General features: G+C 40.9%; 1 protein-coding gene across 3 annotated transcripts; it reads left to right on the forward strand.

Annotated features, from left to right (window-relative positions):
* Positions 1-1,418: 1,418 nt before the first annotated feature.
* On the forward strand, positions 1,419-10,534 carry LOC144536542 (uncharacterized). Of its 3 annotated transcripts, none has more exons than XM_078279738.1 (3): positions 1,419-1,747; positions 5,425-5,750; positions 7,522-10,534. In XM_078279738.1, the coding sequence occupies exons 2-3, from the start codon at positions 5,507-5,509 to the stop codon at positions 8,823-8,825; spliced, it is 1,548 nt and encodes a 515-aa protein (XP_078135864.1). In that variant the 5' UTR covers positions 1,419-1,747; positions 5,425-5,506; the 3' UTR covers positions 8,826-10,534. The 3 variants fall into 3 exon arrangements, with proteins under 3 accessions (XP_078135864.1, XP_078135865.1, XP_078135866.1); XM_078279739.1 differs by lacking the exon at positions 1,419-1,747 and adding an exon at positions 3,084-5,045; XM_078279740.1 differs by lacking the exon at positions 1,419-1,747 and adding an exon at positions 5,182-5,267.
* The last annotated feature ends 6,676 nt before the right edge of the window (positions 10,535-17,210 follow it).

Here is a 17,210-nt window from a genome sequence, read left to right on the forward strand (position 1 = left end):
TTTTTACAATATTGTAATATCATATTATTGAATGGTCAGTGTTAAGGTTGGTTTACTCAAGTTTTCAGTCATACTACTAGTTGCAAAAGCTAGCCGTTTCAACCATCGCATATCTCAAACATTTAACCAATTACTATCCAATATGTTACACTATCTATTGTAATTTTTGTATTCTTTACTTGTACATAGATATTTCAAAAATGTATCCATCACGTTAAGCAAACTATCAACTGTTTATTCATTACTTTTAGCCAGTGGTGGAAGAAGTGTTCACATATTTTAAAAGGTCTTGGATCAGAGCAAGATTTCCCAGCTGATCCAAGAGTCTTTTTAAATAGTTTATTTAGGAAGTTTATTTAAGAAGTAGGAGCATTATTCTCGATGATCAGTTCATCACAAATATTCAAAATCAACACATCTGGAGATACATGGTTTTCACTGGACAGGAAGGGATAGAAAAAATTGTCATCTAAAAAGTAGTCTCGCATTGCCAGACTCCACAGCGCTGCGGAGTCCAAGTTGTAATTTAAGCTGACAGATAAATGTAGTGCAGTAAAAAGATAAATATTTCCCTCTGAGATGTAGGCCAGTCTAGTATAGAGTATAGAGTAGCAGAAAATGGAAATACTTAAGTGAAGTACAGGTAGCCTACCTTGAATTGGTACTTAACCCTGGTGTTGTCCTTCCGTCGACCGTGCACATGTTGAAAACCATGGATGTATTAAGAGCTGAAAATGAACACTTTTTCTCGCTATTTTTCAACGTTTTTGTCGCTTTTTCAACTTATCGGCCCACGTTAAATCTTAGTGCCAGGACGTTTTTGACATTTTCCCCCCCCCCCACTACCACCAGTAGGATATATACGCCACTTACAACACTAGTTTTACAATTATTTTTTCTAATTCATGGTCAATAACCTCATGTATGATTTATACCTATTTTTTTAGTTAAAAAGGAGAAATTGTGAATACTTTTGACTAATATTTAAGATGAAGAAGAGCTTTGTCAAAGTTTAGTCAGGATGCTGTTTTGTAACCATTCACAGTTTTTCTCAAATGCTATACAATTAATTAAACCTGATCCTTCATTTTACTTGTGAAAAGTGAAGGGCCAACCATGTTATTTTTCGGGTAATTTGGTTTAAGGAAACCCAAATGTCTGATATAGAAACTTTGTAAACCGGTCAAATTAGACCAAATTAGACCCGAGGACACCAGGAGGGCTGAGGACAGTACTGCTGAGGACAGTACTGCTGAGGACAGTACTGCTGAGGACAGTACTGCTGAGGAGGATTCGGTATCAGAGAAGTATGCTGGAATTCAACAGTAGATGGCGGTAATGGTATTGGTACAATGCATGGCAACCAAAGAAGAAGAAATTGCACTCTCTGCAAGCTAATTCACTATGTTACGTTACGCTATGTTTTTAGCATTATGACCATATTATTACACATCCATGATTATGACATGCCAACGTAAACCCGGACAATGCACAACGTAGAGCTGGCAGGTTAGCATAGTTGTTACAGTGTATGCTAGCTAGCTGTGGAGCTTTTAATGCTTGCGATACTGGCCGCACCTTTGAAACGCTGACGTTACACCGAACATAGTAGCCCGCAGCAGCAGCTTGTGTCCTCCAGTTAGCAGTTTGTTTGTCTCTCAAGCTCTTGTTTGTATGTAGGCTACCTAACGTTATACATCCGCGGTATTAACTGGCAGCTCAGGGAGATAGCCTTCCTGTCAGCAGGGTAAGCACAACCATGTACCTGATGTTCTGGTTGACAGAAGATGGCGACAGCTCGATCAGTGTTTGTCCAGGTTACGTTGGCTATTTGGGTTAACGGTTAAATCAAAATTAGGTTAATTTATCTCAGAAATACGTAGCGTAACGTCAGCTAGCTAAAGTTATAGAAAGTGTGAACGGCTAACGTTAATTAAGCCAAACTTCATTAAACTGTTGTTGCTCTTTATTGTTTCATTGGTTGCCACTAAACGCACATTAACGTTACACACATAATGCAGCATAACGTTACATGTCTAGTGGCACTCTGGCTAAGCGGCATACATACGATAAACAGTATATAAAGCACGTCAATTCAACGCGTAAAAACGTGAACCATACGATGAAAAGGCTGATTAGCAACCAAAGTATTATGTATTTTCTAAGTATTTATGTAACACGTTTTTAATCAACCAGAACACATTGATACTTTACCACCAGTAAATCTTAATCTACAGTAGTTTAGTCCTGTCAGTGTGTGTGGGCGTGACAGCATGTTCCAGTTCTCCCTGTCAATGTGTTATGGACCTTTTTCACAGCAGACATGTTGACTTGTCATAGTAGGAAAATCACAGCTGAAATTGATAACCTTAAGGATGGCTCAGTTCCATCAAGTGTCCCAGTGAGCTATTTCAGTGAGTCAGCATGAACAATACCAGGGCCTCTCCTAAGTGGAATGCAGCCATCATTAATGGTTTTGAATACACCTGTGCTGTTCCTACTATGACATGTCAACATGTCTGCCGTGAAAAAGGTCTATTGTCTTTTTTATGAATATTTTAGATTTGTTTTTCTAATGTCAAAGAACATATTGAAAAACGCCTAAAGTAATGTCTACAAATAGCTTGTTACATTTGAGTTACTGTCCAGAACCCACAGATATTCATTTTACAGTCACAGAAAACGAACAAAACCAGCAAAAATAGTCACAATTAAGAAGATGAAACCACATAATTTGAACATTTGTGCTTGTAGAACTTTTTTTTTTTTTAAATATTACTTGTGAATTCCAGCATACATATTTTGGTTATATCACCGTTATGTGACCCAGATAATGTAATAACACAGGTACATAGCCTATAAAGTAAACAACGCCTCTTTTGTTGTTGTTAGGAACTGCCAACAACTAGCCTAGCTTTGGCTCAACAGTCCGACCAATAATCACTTAGAGTGGCAAGAAAAAGTATGTGAACATTTTGGAATTTCATTGTTTTCTGAATAAATTTGTCATAAAATGTGATCTGATCTTCATCTAAGTCAAGGGTATTGACAAAAATAATGTGTCTGAAATCAGCATCAGGCTACGGCATAGGTTCCGTCTGTGGGGGTCTGCGGGGCTACGCCGGTGATTTTACGCACAACTATAAAATGGCCTTTAGAATTAACTCGTTGACCCCCCTTGGCAGCAATAACCTCAACCAGGCGCTTCCTGTAGCTGTGGATAAGACCTGCACATCGTTGAGGAGGAATCTTAGCCCATTCTTCCTGGCAGACCTGCTTTAGCTCTGTCATATTCTTTGGACGTCTCATGTGTATGGCCCTCTTCAAGTCAATCCATAGCATCTGCACAGACATTCTCACATTATCCTGAAGAATTGTCTGATATACTTGGGAATTCATCTTCCCCTCAATGATTCCAAGCTGGCCAGGCCCTGATGCAGCAAAGCAGGCCCATATCATGATGTTTCCTCCACCATACTTTACGGTTGGGATGTTTTCATGATATGCCGTGGCCCTTTCTACGCCAGATGTAGTGCTGTGTGGTATTTCCAAATAGTTCAATCTTAGTTTCATCAGTCCACAAAACATTTGGCCAATACCGCTGCGGAGTGTCAATGTGCTCTTTTTGCAAACTTCAGGCGTGCAGCAATGTTCTTTTTTAGTAAGCAGTGGCTTCCTTCGTGATGTCCTGCCGTAGATACCCTGCTTGTTCAATGTTTTACGTATTGTAGACTCATGAACAGAGATGTTAGCCAGTTCCAATGATGCCTTCAAATCTTTGGCTGTCATTCGGGATTGTTTCTTGATCTCATTGATGAGTCTTCGTTGTGCTCTTGGTGTCATTTTGACTGGGCGCCCACTTCTTGGTAGAGTAGCAACAGTCCCAAAGTGTCTCCCATTTGTAGATTGTCTGCCTAACTGTAGACTGGTGAATTTCTAAAGTCTTTGAAATAACTTTGTAACCCTTGCCAGCTTTATGTAAATCAACAATTCTTGATCGTAGATCCTCTGAAAGCTCTTTTTGGCGAGGCATGGCTCACATAAGCGTGTTCTTCTTGTGCAGCGCAAACTCCAAACGTTTGAGGGGTTTTTTATTAGTCATAGTAGCTGTAGTCCACACCTCCAAACTCATTATCTTAACGAGACTCCAGGTGTGCTAATACCTGACTCCATTTAGCTTTTTTGAGGTCATTAACTCAAGGGTTCACATACTTTTTCCACAAGCACTATGAGTTTTTTTTGGTTGTTCTCAATAAAGACATGAAAGATCAAAAAAAGGTTGTGTTATTATTTTAGACACATTATGTTTGTCAATACCCTTGACTTAGATGAAGATCAGATCACTCATTTTATGACAAATTTATTCAGAAAACCATGAAATTCCAAAAGGTTCACATACTTTTTCTTGCCACTGTATATAATTACAATTTGGCAAATCTAAATGACATCAACAATTACCGTCAACATTCATACCGCTTAAGTCTTTAGCTAATGTTAGCAATTAATTGGTGTTATACTAGTCTGGCTATCATCAGACCAAGCTCAATCTTTTATGCTCTGTATTTCCTCTGCACAAGAGGCGGGATCAACGAGCACAGTTCAAATGACTGTACGCAATTGGATAGTCCTTCAACCAATCAGACCAACGATCCGGGTGACTTACCAGTGACAGCGGCATCAACGGGTTGCCGCGCTTCGGTGGCCGCCATGTTGAATGTAAACAAGAAGCTGCTTGGTCGCTTCTCTATCGTCACCGTGTTAAACTGACCAATAGCGCGCCAAGTGGATAAGCCAGTTTGTGATTGGTTCCCGCAAAATTGCAATGGAAGCAGGATAGAGCTGCAGGGAGAAATCAAACCGCCGGCAGATCAGGCTGGGTTTACCCGGTCTAGTGTTATACATTTGTGTTAATTTCTTTTTTTCAAAAGTAAAGTGATTTGTTTTTTTGTTTTTTTTGCTGCTAGTGAGCTCCACAAAAATAATTAAATAATAAATTAATAATTTGTCCACCCAAATACATTTGCCAACCCAATCCACAAAAAAAGGTTTGTGTTAATTATTAATTTTTTTCCAAAAGTGTGAAAATGTAGTAAAATGTGAAGGCTGTCTGAAAGTTTGAAAAAATGATGCATTCCCGTGCAAAAGCATAGTCAGTTAGCTTGTTAATGCAATCCTGTTTGCAGACCGCAGTGTCCTGAATCACTGACCACTGGAAAATACTTCTACTGCTAAAAATGATGACCTGTAGGCCCTCCGTGGAGCCCATGGTGTGCACATATTAAGTTTTTGTCTAAGAATTGGTCAAAAATGTTAACCTTTTGTGAACCACTACTTAAAGTGCTACGTTTACTTTCCTTTGGCCTATTTGCTTGATAATGAAAACCGTTACTGATAGGCTTTCTGTTTGTCTGCCTGTGTTTGCAGACATGGCCAGAGCAAGGCGGGATCTGAGGACACAGAAAGTTCACGTGGAGCGATAAGGAGTGACCAGGAGGCTCGGAGGCTCATGTCTACTTCACAAACATTAACACCTCTCGACTGTGGCGGCGGAGAACATCTCAGCATGGTGAAGGCAGTAAAGATGGAGCTGCTGAGAGCACTCGTCAGTGAGCGTTTGTCTGCAGCTGCCGAGGAGATCTTCGAGCTTGTAGAAAGAACCATGACAGAATATGAAAAGGAAATGTCCTGTTCAAAGTGGGTGGTGGACAGCCACCGCAGACTGCTGGATGTTGCCAAGTCACGTAGTGAAGGTCGGTTTATCAGAAGATTGCTTTCTTTAAAATGACATGGATCAATGTCTGAGATTTGAAGTTGCCCGTGATAGCAGTTAGCAAGACACATTTTCAAAAATGTTCACAATTATGTACTTTAATATAGTTTTTAATTCAATTTAATTTAGGGCTGTCCCACCGAGGACAAAAAAACTCCAACACTTTTAGTATTGGTTCACAAAAGGTTAAAGGGGACATATTATGCTTTTTCGTATTTTCTACAAATAATGAGGTAAATGTATTTTAGAGAAACCACAGTGAGCTAAAACGTTCAGATTTCCAACTGTTCTGAACGCTCGTTCATGTTATTTTGTGCAAAGAGCCAGTTAAATATTATGCAGTCCAACTTTAAGTCAAATATTCTCAAAAACATGATTTTTTTTCATTATTTTGGGTAGAGCTGGGCGATATGGAGAAAATCAAATATCATGATATTTTGGACCAAATACATCGATGCCGATATTGTCGGGTTGACTTGTGGTGCCTTTACAAAAAATGTACACAGTGAGATTTTAGATAAATAATCATTAGTAATGTGAATACAATGACTTTGAGTCCTTGAAAAGCGCTACACAAATTCAATTTATTATTATTATTATTATTGTAATTATTATTATTAAGTTGGTAAAGGCAAATAACAGAACAGCTAGAACAGTCTGGTAAGTTCAGAAAATGACATCACTTTACTGGAACGTAGCCTTTAAAACGTTATAACGTTATATAAGGTTATAATCGTTAACGAAAACAAACGAAATAATGAAAACTTGGGGGGAAAAAACATTGTCGTTAATTGAAATAAAAATAAAAACGAGGCATTACAAAAAAACGATAACTAAACTAAAACTGTAACGTCTGTTATGTTTGCAAAACTAACTAAAATAAAATAATCGAGTAAATGTCCTTAGTTTTCGTCTTTGTCGATGTATTTCATAGAGCAAATAACATTATATCTCTCCGACCATGACATTTCCCGTAGACATGTATAGTTTCCGACTGGGAACCCAGAAATCCCGACATTCCACGTCAAATTGAACACAACATAGTCCGTGCCCCTCGCCTGGCATCATAGCGGTACCGAAAGCGGCAGTCCTATTTGATTATGACTGTGTCAGATAAAATGCCTTGCAGTGGAAGGTGGTAAAATATGTGGTCAGTTTATTACAGGGAAACATCCCACGAATTTGAAAGTACATTTGAGAAGCGCACACAAGCTAGGAGGCTAACCTAGCTTACCTTAACAAGGAAAAGGAGAACGCAAAGCCCCCTTTCCCCGAAACAGAAGCTAACCCCGGTACCGTTACGGGCACGGATGTATGGATACAGGGCGTGGATGTATGGATACAGGGCGTGGATGTATGGGTACAGGGCGTGGATGTATGGATACAGGGTGTGGATGTATGGATACAGGGCATGGATGTATGGGTACAGGGCATGGATGTATGGGTACAGGGCATGGATGTATGGGTACATCCATGCCCCTGTAACTAACTAGTCTCATATATGGATGTCGCTATTAATATCGATATATTGCCCAGCCCTAATTTGGGGGTTTGTAAGAATTGGACAAACATTTGTAAAGGTATAAAAAAGTATTGTCCTGAGGTATCACTTTACACAAAGAAGGTGTACTCCACTGATATAGTATTGCAGTTCCATGAAGTTGAGGTACTTATGAGAGGGAGATAAATGAAAATAAAATGAATGGTCAAAAGCAGCAGAGAAATAAATGTTGTTTTCTTCTTTGCTTCAGACTCTTTCCAAATGCCTGCCTCCGATGTGAAGTTGCAGTCTGGCCAGCAGCAGCGTGCTGCCAGCGTGAACGCCAGCGTGTGCTGGGCTGAACCAGAAAACACCACGTCAGAGCCAACAGAAGACTGTCCCAACACGGACAGCACTCATCCCGACCCCTCTCCCGCCAGTGAAAATGATCAAAGTGGTCAGGAGATACTGATTGATATCGAAGATGATTATGTGAAGCAGGAGTGTGACATCAACATGCCTTTGAATATCGTCAAAGTGGAAAAACGTCCCGTTTGCTTGAGCAGTTTTTCTTCCAAAAAGGCGACGGTACGACACATCAAAAAGCATCCAGAGGACAATTTGTCACTCTACCAGTGCCAGTTCTGTGACCTCTACTTCTGCCACAAGTCTGAATTCATCATTCACACCAGAACACACAACGGCGCCAAACCATACACGTGCCACGACTGTGAGAAAAGCTTTGGCGAGAGGCATAGTCTGCTTATTCACAGACAAAAACACACTGAGGAGAAACCATATCTGGGTTTTAGTCAAACGGTGGAGGCAGAAACTGACCTCAGATCAGTGACACCTGCCAGTAAGACTGAAGAGCTGGCCTGCAGACAGGAGGATTGTGACATTAACATATTTCCACGTACTGTCACTCCCTATGACAAAAGTGAGTTTGATCAGGAGTCTCTGCAGCCCCTGTGTCTTTACCAAATCCAGACTGTTGCCGATATAGATAAAGACTCCTCAGCTGCAGTAACAGTTGATCACATTAAAGCTGAGCCAGCTGGAACTGATGCTGGCGTGTCAGACAGTGCCATGTATGATCAGTTGCTCCTTTCAGTGAGCCCAAGTGAACAGGGGGACGGTAAGACACAGCCTAAACATCTCAACATAAACGATATCCTACAGAGTGGACCTTCGGGAAAATCCGCAGAGCTCATCGTTCATTTTGAAGCAGGAACAGCACAGAAACCCTACAAGTGTCCTTGTTGCACCAAATGTTTCTCTTCAACTAAGACTTTATTAAGACACGTAAGGACCCACACAGAGGACAAAGCGTACCAGTGCCACTTTTGTGGGAGGAACTTCTGTCAGAAGTCGGACCTGGTCAATCATACGAGGATACACACAGGAGAGAGACCGTATCAGTGCCAAGAATGTCACAAATCATTTGCACAGAAAGGCAACCTGGTGGTTCACATGAGGAAACACGCAAGAGATAAACTGTATCAGTGCCAAGAGTCCAGCCGGAGCTTTAGTCAGGGGTCATCTTTGGACTGTCACATGCAGAGCCACCGATAGTTTAAGGGGTATACAGCTTTTTTCTGGGTATCGAACCTCAGTACTTGGTCTCAGTGAAATTTGTCTGTTGCAAGTCGAGTGCTGATCGTTCCATTTACCTCGGAACAATGAAGCCAGAGCATCATTTACAAGTCAGATTTTTCATTGTGAGGTTAGGTCTAGCCAGGTTAGCCATTGTTAGCAATACCAGTTGATAGCAATGCATTAAACAGATTTTTGTGCATACAAACATGTCCACAGAATTTGGACAGGTGTGTGTGTACGACCAACGTGACATCATGACTTCGCAAAAACATACACGCCACTTTCTAAAGCCAAGTGGGTCTTAGCCAGTTATCTGTACGCATTTTGAGCTATCCGCGTGTATGTCTACGGCGTATACAGTGGACGAGTTGGGTTTAGTAAAAGAAGAACGGAACGGTTGGGTTTAGGAAACGTGACACGCGGGGTCTCCTGGGTGAAAGTGTGTTGTTTGACCCATCCACCACCCCAACTAACCCTCCTACGTGGATTTTCGCCCTTTCATACTACCCGCTATGGTGTAAATTCACACGCAATCACAAGGTAAGTCAATGGAGGCCAAACGGCGTTGATAAACACGCTAAAAAGCGATAATGCGTCTTGGTAACACACCAAAATGGCATATGAATTGGCGTGTCATACATACACCACTTCATGAGATCAGTCTGGTACGACTGATTTAGTGAGACAGAACGCATTAACGCACGGGGCAGCCATGTTGGATTAGGAGCTCGGGGTACTGCGAGGTTTGTCCGACTTCCCAACTCGGAAATCCGAGCTCAGGGGGCGGGTTTTCAGACTTTGACCTCGGAGATTCCGACCTCCGGGTACAAATGGAACTCTCTATGAAAGCCGGAATTGAATGTTTGGACACATTGTCTTGTTTACTTATTCTTTGAATATACAGTTCTGATTCTAATCAAAAGTTGGCCACTTGACAAAACAAACTCATAACAAGGTCCATTAGTACAGTCGCAGCCATCTTCTCCTGTTTCCTGACAAGGCGTGTCTAGATTTCACAGTGAACACGCCCATTTAAGCACAGGGTGTCACCATGAGATGGTGCTTCCTTCACAAAAACACATTCACACAAACATACATACAACGCAATGTCAGACTGAATGAATGAAGGGACATGAACCCTGTGGCGAGATTGTTTTGTCAACTGATGCTTCCAAGGTCAATAATGAATGTTCAGTTTTAGGAAGTATTTTATTTAGGTAAAGTTCTTGTCCTGCTACCTGTGTTTAGACATAGTTTGAAAACGTTGGCATCTTTTATGAAAGTGCTCATATTATGCTCATTTTCAGGTTCATAATTGTATTTAGAGGTTGTACCAGAAGGTTTACCTGGTTTAATTTTCAAAAAACACCATATTTTTGTTGTACTGCACATTGCTGCAGCTCCTCTTTTCACCCTGTGTGTTGAGCTCTCTGTTTTAGCTACAGAGTGAGACATCGCACTGCTGTTTCATCTTTGTTGGGAGTCGCACATGCGCAGTAGCTAGGAAAGGACTACTAGCCAGTCAGAAGCAGAGTATGAGGGCATGCCCTGACAGTACCTAGGTAAGGACTACTAGCCAGTCAGAAGCAGAGTATGAGGGCGTGCCCTGACAGTACCTAGGTAAGGACTACTAGCCAGTCAGAAGCAGAGTATGAGGGCGTGCCCTGACAGTACCTAGGTAAGGACTACTAGCCAGTCAGAAGCAGAGTATGAGGGCGTGCCCTGACAGTACCTAGGTAAGGACTACTAGCCAGTCAGAAGCAGAGTATGAGGGCGTGCCCTGACAGTACCTAGGTAAGGACTACTAGCCAGTCAGAAGCAGAGTATGAGGGCGTGCCCTGACAGTACCTAGGTAAGGACTACTAGCCAATCAGAAGCAGAGTATGAGGGCGTGCCCTGACAGTAGCTAGGTAAGGACTACTAGCCAGTCAGAAGCAGAGTATGAGGGCGTGCCCTGACAGTACCTAGGTAAGGACTACTAGCCAGTCAGAAGCAGAGTATGATGGCGTGCCCTGACAGTACCTAGGTAAGGACTACTAGCCAGTCAGAAGCAGAGTATGATGGCGTGCCCTGACAGTACCTAGGTAAGGACTACTAGCCAGTCAGAAGCAGAGTATGAGGGCGTGCCCTGACAGTACCTGGGTAAGGACTACTAACCAGTCAGAAGCAGAGTATGAGGGTGTACCATGCTAGCAGCTAGGCGAGCATTATAACATGTGTTACAAAGTGACCACGTTTGTCTCTGAAGTAAAGGCTGGACTACAATAGAGCTGTTTGGAGCAGTTGGTGAACAGTGTTTTCTGTTGGAGATGGTAAGTCCCTTTGGGGGGGACTTTGGGCTTTTTCACTTTGTAAACCTATAACATGCACAAAAAAAGATATATAACACAATAAAGGAAAGGGGAAAAGCCAAAAAGCATAATTTGAGCACTTTAAATGAAAAGGAGAAACCTCTGTATTGTATTGGCACTATATTCTAACAAAACCAGCACTATTTGACATTGTGGGTGCTTTTACTTTAGACTTTCCCTCTGTCACTTTCTTTACACTGTCCTTAATGTCGTGCCATTATTTTCTGGCGAAAACAGTGTGTTCAGCGAGGCTCACTGTGGTCACACAACACCACTGTGATTACTGACAGTGAAATCCAATAAATAAGTAGCAGCTGACAGTGGAGGGACTGAAATTAACTTCTGAATCATAGGGTGGGAATTGGGATTTCACATAAAATCATGGCGCTGAATTTGGTTGCTAAGAGAAAGCAGTGTAGCAGCACTGTGAGATAACACAGCCTTGAGATAACCTTTCTGTACGAGCATGTGTAAGTGTGTAAGGCTAGAGAATGGAAATACTGTTTTTTGTGCAGCCTGGGTTTTTTTATTTTACAAATCCTATGGAGTATTCTTTGTATTTATTATAACGTTAATTGTCTTTTTGTATACCTTAATTTGTGCGAAATATGTGTATCTACATAAAATGTCAAAATTACAGTGTAAAACCAAGCTTCTGTCTCAGCGTTTGTTGAGTGTATCCTATGGAAAGCTACGGTTTATACTAGATTTGGGCTGGTTTCCGGTTTTACCGGCCCGGTGCCGTGCACCAGGCTAAAAGCGGTTGAACTGGCATTTGTCACCAAGTTACCTTCTGGCAAATTAAAAAGTAGACAACATTAGCAACCTGTGCCGACGGTGTCACAGCACTAAATCTGACATGTATAGCAAACAGTGTTGATCAATGGTGTCACTGTTTTCTGAATCAAATGAAGCTGAGCGTAAGGTAATTCAGGATGACTTCAGCGTTCCACATTTTCTCTCGTCCTCTCTCTTTCCCATCCTAATCAGCTGACTGGGCGTTCACTCTCAGCTAAACCAACCAGATTTTGCCTGGACCTCCTTGAGCTATCACATTGTTACATCCAAACTTTAAATCTGTTCTCCTCTCTGCTATAGAGCTCAACAGTCCCACCCCTCCTCTGAGAGACCTTGGGTTCCGGAAGAAAAAAGAGTACCCATTCATTTCTCCCATTGACGTCTGGGAAAATCCGTATATAAAGAGTTTTAGACCATGCCTTAGGCTAACCAGACAGTACGTGACTCATATGCATACAACGTATCATTTAGAGTGAAAAAACGAACAGACAATCCAAAAAAAGTCAAAGGTACAAGACTGTGTACATATTTTCATTATTGAGCGAAGGAACTACAGCTAATTCAGCTAACCGCTAGCTGAGACAGCATGTAATAATTTTAAAAGACCCTCAAAATAAAACCTAAAAATAACCCTTAAAATATATAACAGCTGTTACGTCAGCTGTAGCCTACTTTTCCCAGTGTTTAGTTTGAGTTAACGTTATTTTAGACTGAATCAAGCTGTCAGCTAGCGGTTAGCCGAAATATCTGTTAGCTAAACTAACATTAGCTTAATCTCCACCACCAGTGCCTAGGCTCCATCAGGGGGATATTCCTGTATATCCACGGCCTCTATGCCCCTTATAAATTCAACTTTGTGATGAGTCTAATCGCCAAAGACAAACATATCATCCTATTATGCACCATGTTAATTAAACTTACTTCACTCTTAAATTAAGTCTCTCCTGATTGAAAAAGCTTTTAAGTAGCTTAGCTCTTTTGGAGGTAAATGAAGGTGTTTACAACTTGGGTAATCATTTCACCGTTTGCATTTCTTTTCTTTTCCACACAAGTGTAATCGTGGGATTTGTTTATAACCTTTCTGATCATCAAGCAGTAACTTGTACAGTGTTATCATGATTAACAGAACTGATGGCAAGTGTTTCCTTTTAGCATTAGCATTAGCTTAGCATTAGAATTCCGTACATAGCAGGAAAACCTAGACTCTAATGATATTCACTGTTTCTGCAATGTGTATTGTTGGCCAGAAGAGGACAGACTATATCTTACAACTGTGTTTCCCCTCCTACATCTCCAATAGGTCAAAACCAAAGACAAAACAGGGACAAAAGTAGATTTTAGCAAGAAAAAAAAAAAAGATTTTAATGTCACTCACAGTGCGTTTACATGCACAGCAGTAAACGGGGTATGGTCTTACCCCGGTTAAGTGAATAACCGGGTTACACCAGTTCTCTCTACACATGAGTGGGGAAGAATGGGAAGAATGACTGGAGTAACTCTACCTCCAGTACAGTAGGTGGTGCTCTTTCAACGCACAACTGGCTTTTTCTTCCGGATGACCTATGTCAAAATTACACCGACGGGCCACTAAATTAGTACAATTTAACAACCTAATGTTTCATTCACACACTCTTGTCACAGCAGCGTTGGTGTCGCCCAGTCCCGGGTGGAATTAGCAAGCTAATGTTACGTAACGTAAACGTTAGCCAGCGGCCGCAGCGGAAGCTGCCCGGTCCCTCCACTGTTTTTGCCGAGACACAGCATTGAAAGCCCCGGAGATGGACAATCTGTTTAGCCATTACCCCGTGTCGCCGCTGATTCGGCCAACGTTGTTTTGTTCTATCATAGCAACGATTTGTATTATTTCCGGGTCAAAAACACTCCAGCGGAGTGGGGAGGGGCAATTTGAGCATGCACACTTTATGCACACTAGGACATCCTGCAGAAACTGCCATGTTTAAATAGCCAAGCTACCATGGTCAATAGGTCAATAGCGACCGCAATTTTTTTTATTCACTCGTCAATTTTTTTAAATGGCAGCCTGCAAAACTACAGTGTACACTACGCCGTACAACTGACAAAGTGCAGACATTGTTGCAGATTAAAGGATCCAGCAAGTGTTGAAGATGTTATGGCAGTTTCACAAGGCGTCACTATGGCGATCAGCTGAGAATCCCATCTACATTAAAGGGGGTACTATCTGCAGTGGAAAACAGAACAGAAAAAAGCACCTGGTACCAAAAGTGAGTCCAGTTGAGTATAGCTGAACCATGCAGCGGAAATATGACATTAATGTAGAAGTCTGCCCTGTCGTTACTTTGTTATTCACATACCAGCTTTGACATTTATCGTCTGTAGCATTTATTATTTTGTTTCTTTGCAAAGGAATTCATCTCAGTTCAGTTGAATGTATTCCACATAGGGCTGGGCGATAGGGAGAAAATCAGATATCATGATATTCTTGACCAAATACCTCGATGTCGATATTGTGGCGATATTCTAGGGTTGACAATTGGTGCTTTAACAAAATATCTTCACACTTAGATTTTAGATAAATAATCATCAGTAATGTGGACATGATGTCTAAGTGGGGAAAAGGCAAATAATAGAACAGCTAGAACAGTCACTTTACGTAATGCAGCTTTTAAAAGCAGTAAAAGACAACAATTATGTCATATCACGATAATACGATATCCAAAATCTAAGATGATATCTAGTCTCATATCACGATATCGATATAATATCGATATATTGCCCAGCCCTAATTCCACATTTTGAAAATCCTCAAAAACCATACTCTGACTCTATGGCTTTAACATATATCCAGTCCCTCCAGAAAAACGTGATTATGCGATCGCATAATTCAATGCATATTCAGCCAAAGTCTGCGGGGGCCACATTTTTTCAAATACGACGCACTTTCACCGCATAAATTGCCGATTTCCACGCAAAATATGCTGTGCTTGCATGATTTCATAATCCCCGCATTTTCGTTGCAAAAAAGTCCCAAATATCTTAGCAGAAAGTTAAAAAATGTTACGTTTACTTTAACACAAGAGCAGCCATTTTCGCCTGTTGCCATGGGAACGTTATGAAGTGACGTAATTACGCGACGTGAACATCGTCGAAAAGCAGCAAACCCCGCCATGAAGCCACGATGAAACCACAGTTTTTGCAAGTTCCCGCAATTTCATCGCATAAAATTGCATAAATATCCCACATAGTCCATCACATTTTTTAATAAAACGTGACGCATAATCAAGGATTTTTGCCAACAATCACAAAAAAACTATATTTTACATTGTTTTACAACATCACAACACAGTTCAATTCATTAATTTCTGTGTCGCTGTATATTTCCAAATGGAAGTGTTCCAAACCCTCCCACATGCCGGGAAACTCAAGTTTATTATTTATGTCTAAACCGTCCGACCTCGTAGCGGTTTGAGATTTTGCCTCGATAAAAGCTTTCTAAATAAAACATGTAGTGATTATTATTACCACAGATACTAAGTGAGAGGGAGAAAGGATGTAAACTGGAACAGCACAGGCAATCTGTGACAGGCTCAAACAGACTACTGTAATATCCTGCTGAACAGAAGGCTGAAAGCAGCCAGAGAAAACAGTAAATCACTAGGGACGATAAGTGAAAGTGTAATGTCTTCAATATTAATAATGACTCGATTTACAATAACTGAGTGAGATTGTTTTAGAGATTTTACCATATATTTTCTATTTTTCCTCAATTTAAGATTCAGCTAAAACCTTATTGCAAAACTGACTACAACAACACACTGTTGAAATGCCTGTACACTTTGGCAACACTATATGAAATACAAACGTATGAGCTTGGAATATAAGCTCATACATTATTTACAGATTGTAAATCACATCTGAAATTCATGCATTCTTGCCTGTATTATTAATATGCACTGACTATGGTGAGGTTTAGAGGATGGAAACCCGACCTGAGCCCGGCAGTACCAGTGGGCCAGGTCGGGCCGGGTTCGGACAGATATTTAGAAATGATGTTCGGGTCAGGATCGGTCACATCAGCGCGATATGCATTTTTAATCACATCGCTTCATTTCCTGACGTAACTGTCAGCCTTTGTGACCAGCAAACAAACATACATGTCATTAGTATGAGAAAAAGAATTAGATTTTAACTGTGTCGGGCTCGGACATACATATCTTAATGCCTGTTGGGCTCTTAATGCCGGTTACTGCTCTGTCGGACGCGGGCCAGGCTCGGACAGAAAAATGCGGCCCGATCCGGACTGTAGTGAGGTTAATAGTATGCCTATACTGTGGTCAAAGATTACATCCAACTTCTTGAGCTACTATATTTATATTCCTTATATTTAAATGAGATCTTTTTCTCATTGTTAGATATTGTTATAACTACAATTTCATTGCAACATGCTTATACAATTTGGTACCTGATCTGAGTAGTTCATAGTCTTATTGTCTATTTTACATTACTGTTTGTGTACACATTAAACAAATGATATGCAATGTGTTGATCAGTAAGCTTTATTTATAGGTGTTGGTATGTGTATTACAGGTGCTGGTCATATAATTAGAATATCATGAAAAAGTTGATTTATTTCAGTAATTCCATTCAAAAAGTGAAACTTGTATAATGTATACATTCATTCCACACAGACTGATATATTTCAAGTGTTTATTTCTTTTACTTTTGATGATTAGAACTGACAACTAATGAAAACCCCAAATTCAGTATCTCAGAAAATTAGAATATTGTGACAAGGTTCAATATTGAAGACACCTGGTGCCACACTCTAATCAGCTAATTAACTCAAAACACCCGCAAAGGCCTTTAAATGGTCCCTCAGTCTAGTTCTGTAGGCTACACAATCATGGGGAAGACTGCTGAATGGACAGCTGTCCAAAAGACGACCACTGACACCTTGCACAAGGAGGGCAAGACACAAAAGGTCATTGCTAAAGAGGCTGTTCACAGAGCTCTGTGTCCAAGCACATTAATAGAGAGGCGAAGGGAACGAAAAGATGTGGTAGAAAAAAGTGTACAAGCAATAGGGATAACCGCACCCTGGAGAGGATTGTGAAACAAAACCCATTCAAAAATGTGGGGGGGATTCACAAAGAGTGGACTGCAGCTGGAGTCAGAGCTTCAAGAAGCACCACGCACAGACGTATGCAAGACATGGGTTTCAGCTGTCGCATTC

Source organism: Sander vitreus, chromosome 21 (genome assembly GCF_031162955.1).
Source record: "Sander vitreus isolate 19-12246 chromosome 21, sanVit1, whole genome shotgun sequence".
NCBI classification, from domain to species: domain Eukaryota; kingdom Metazoa; phylum Chordata; class Actinopteri; order Perciformes; family Percidae; genus Sander; species Sander vitreus.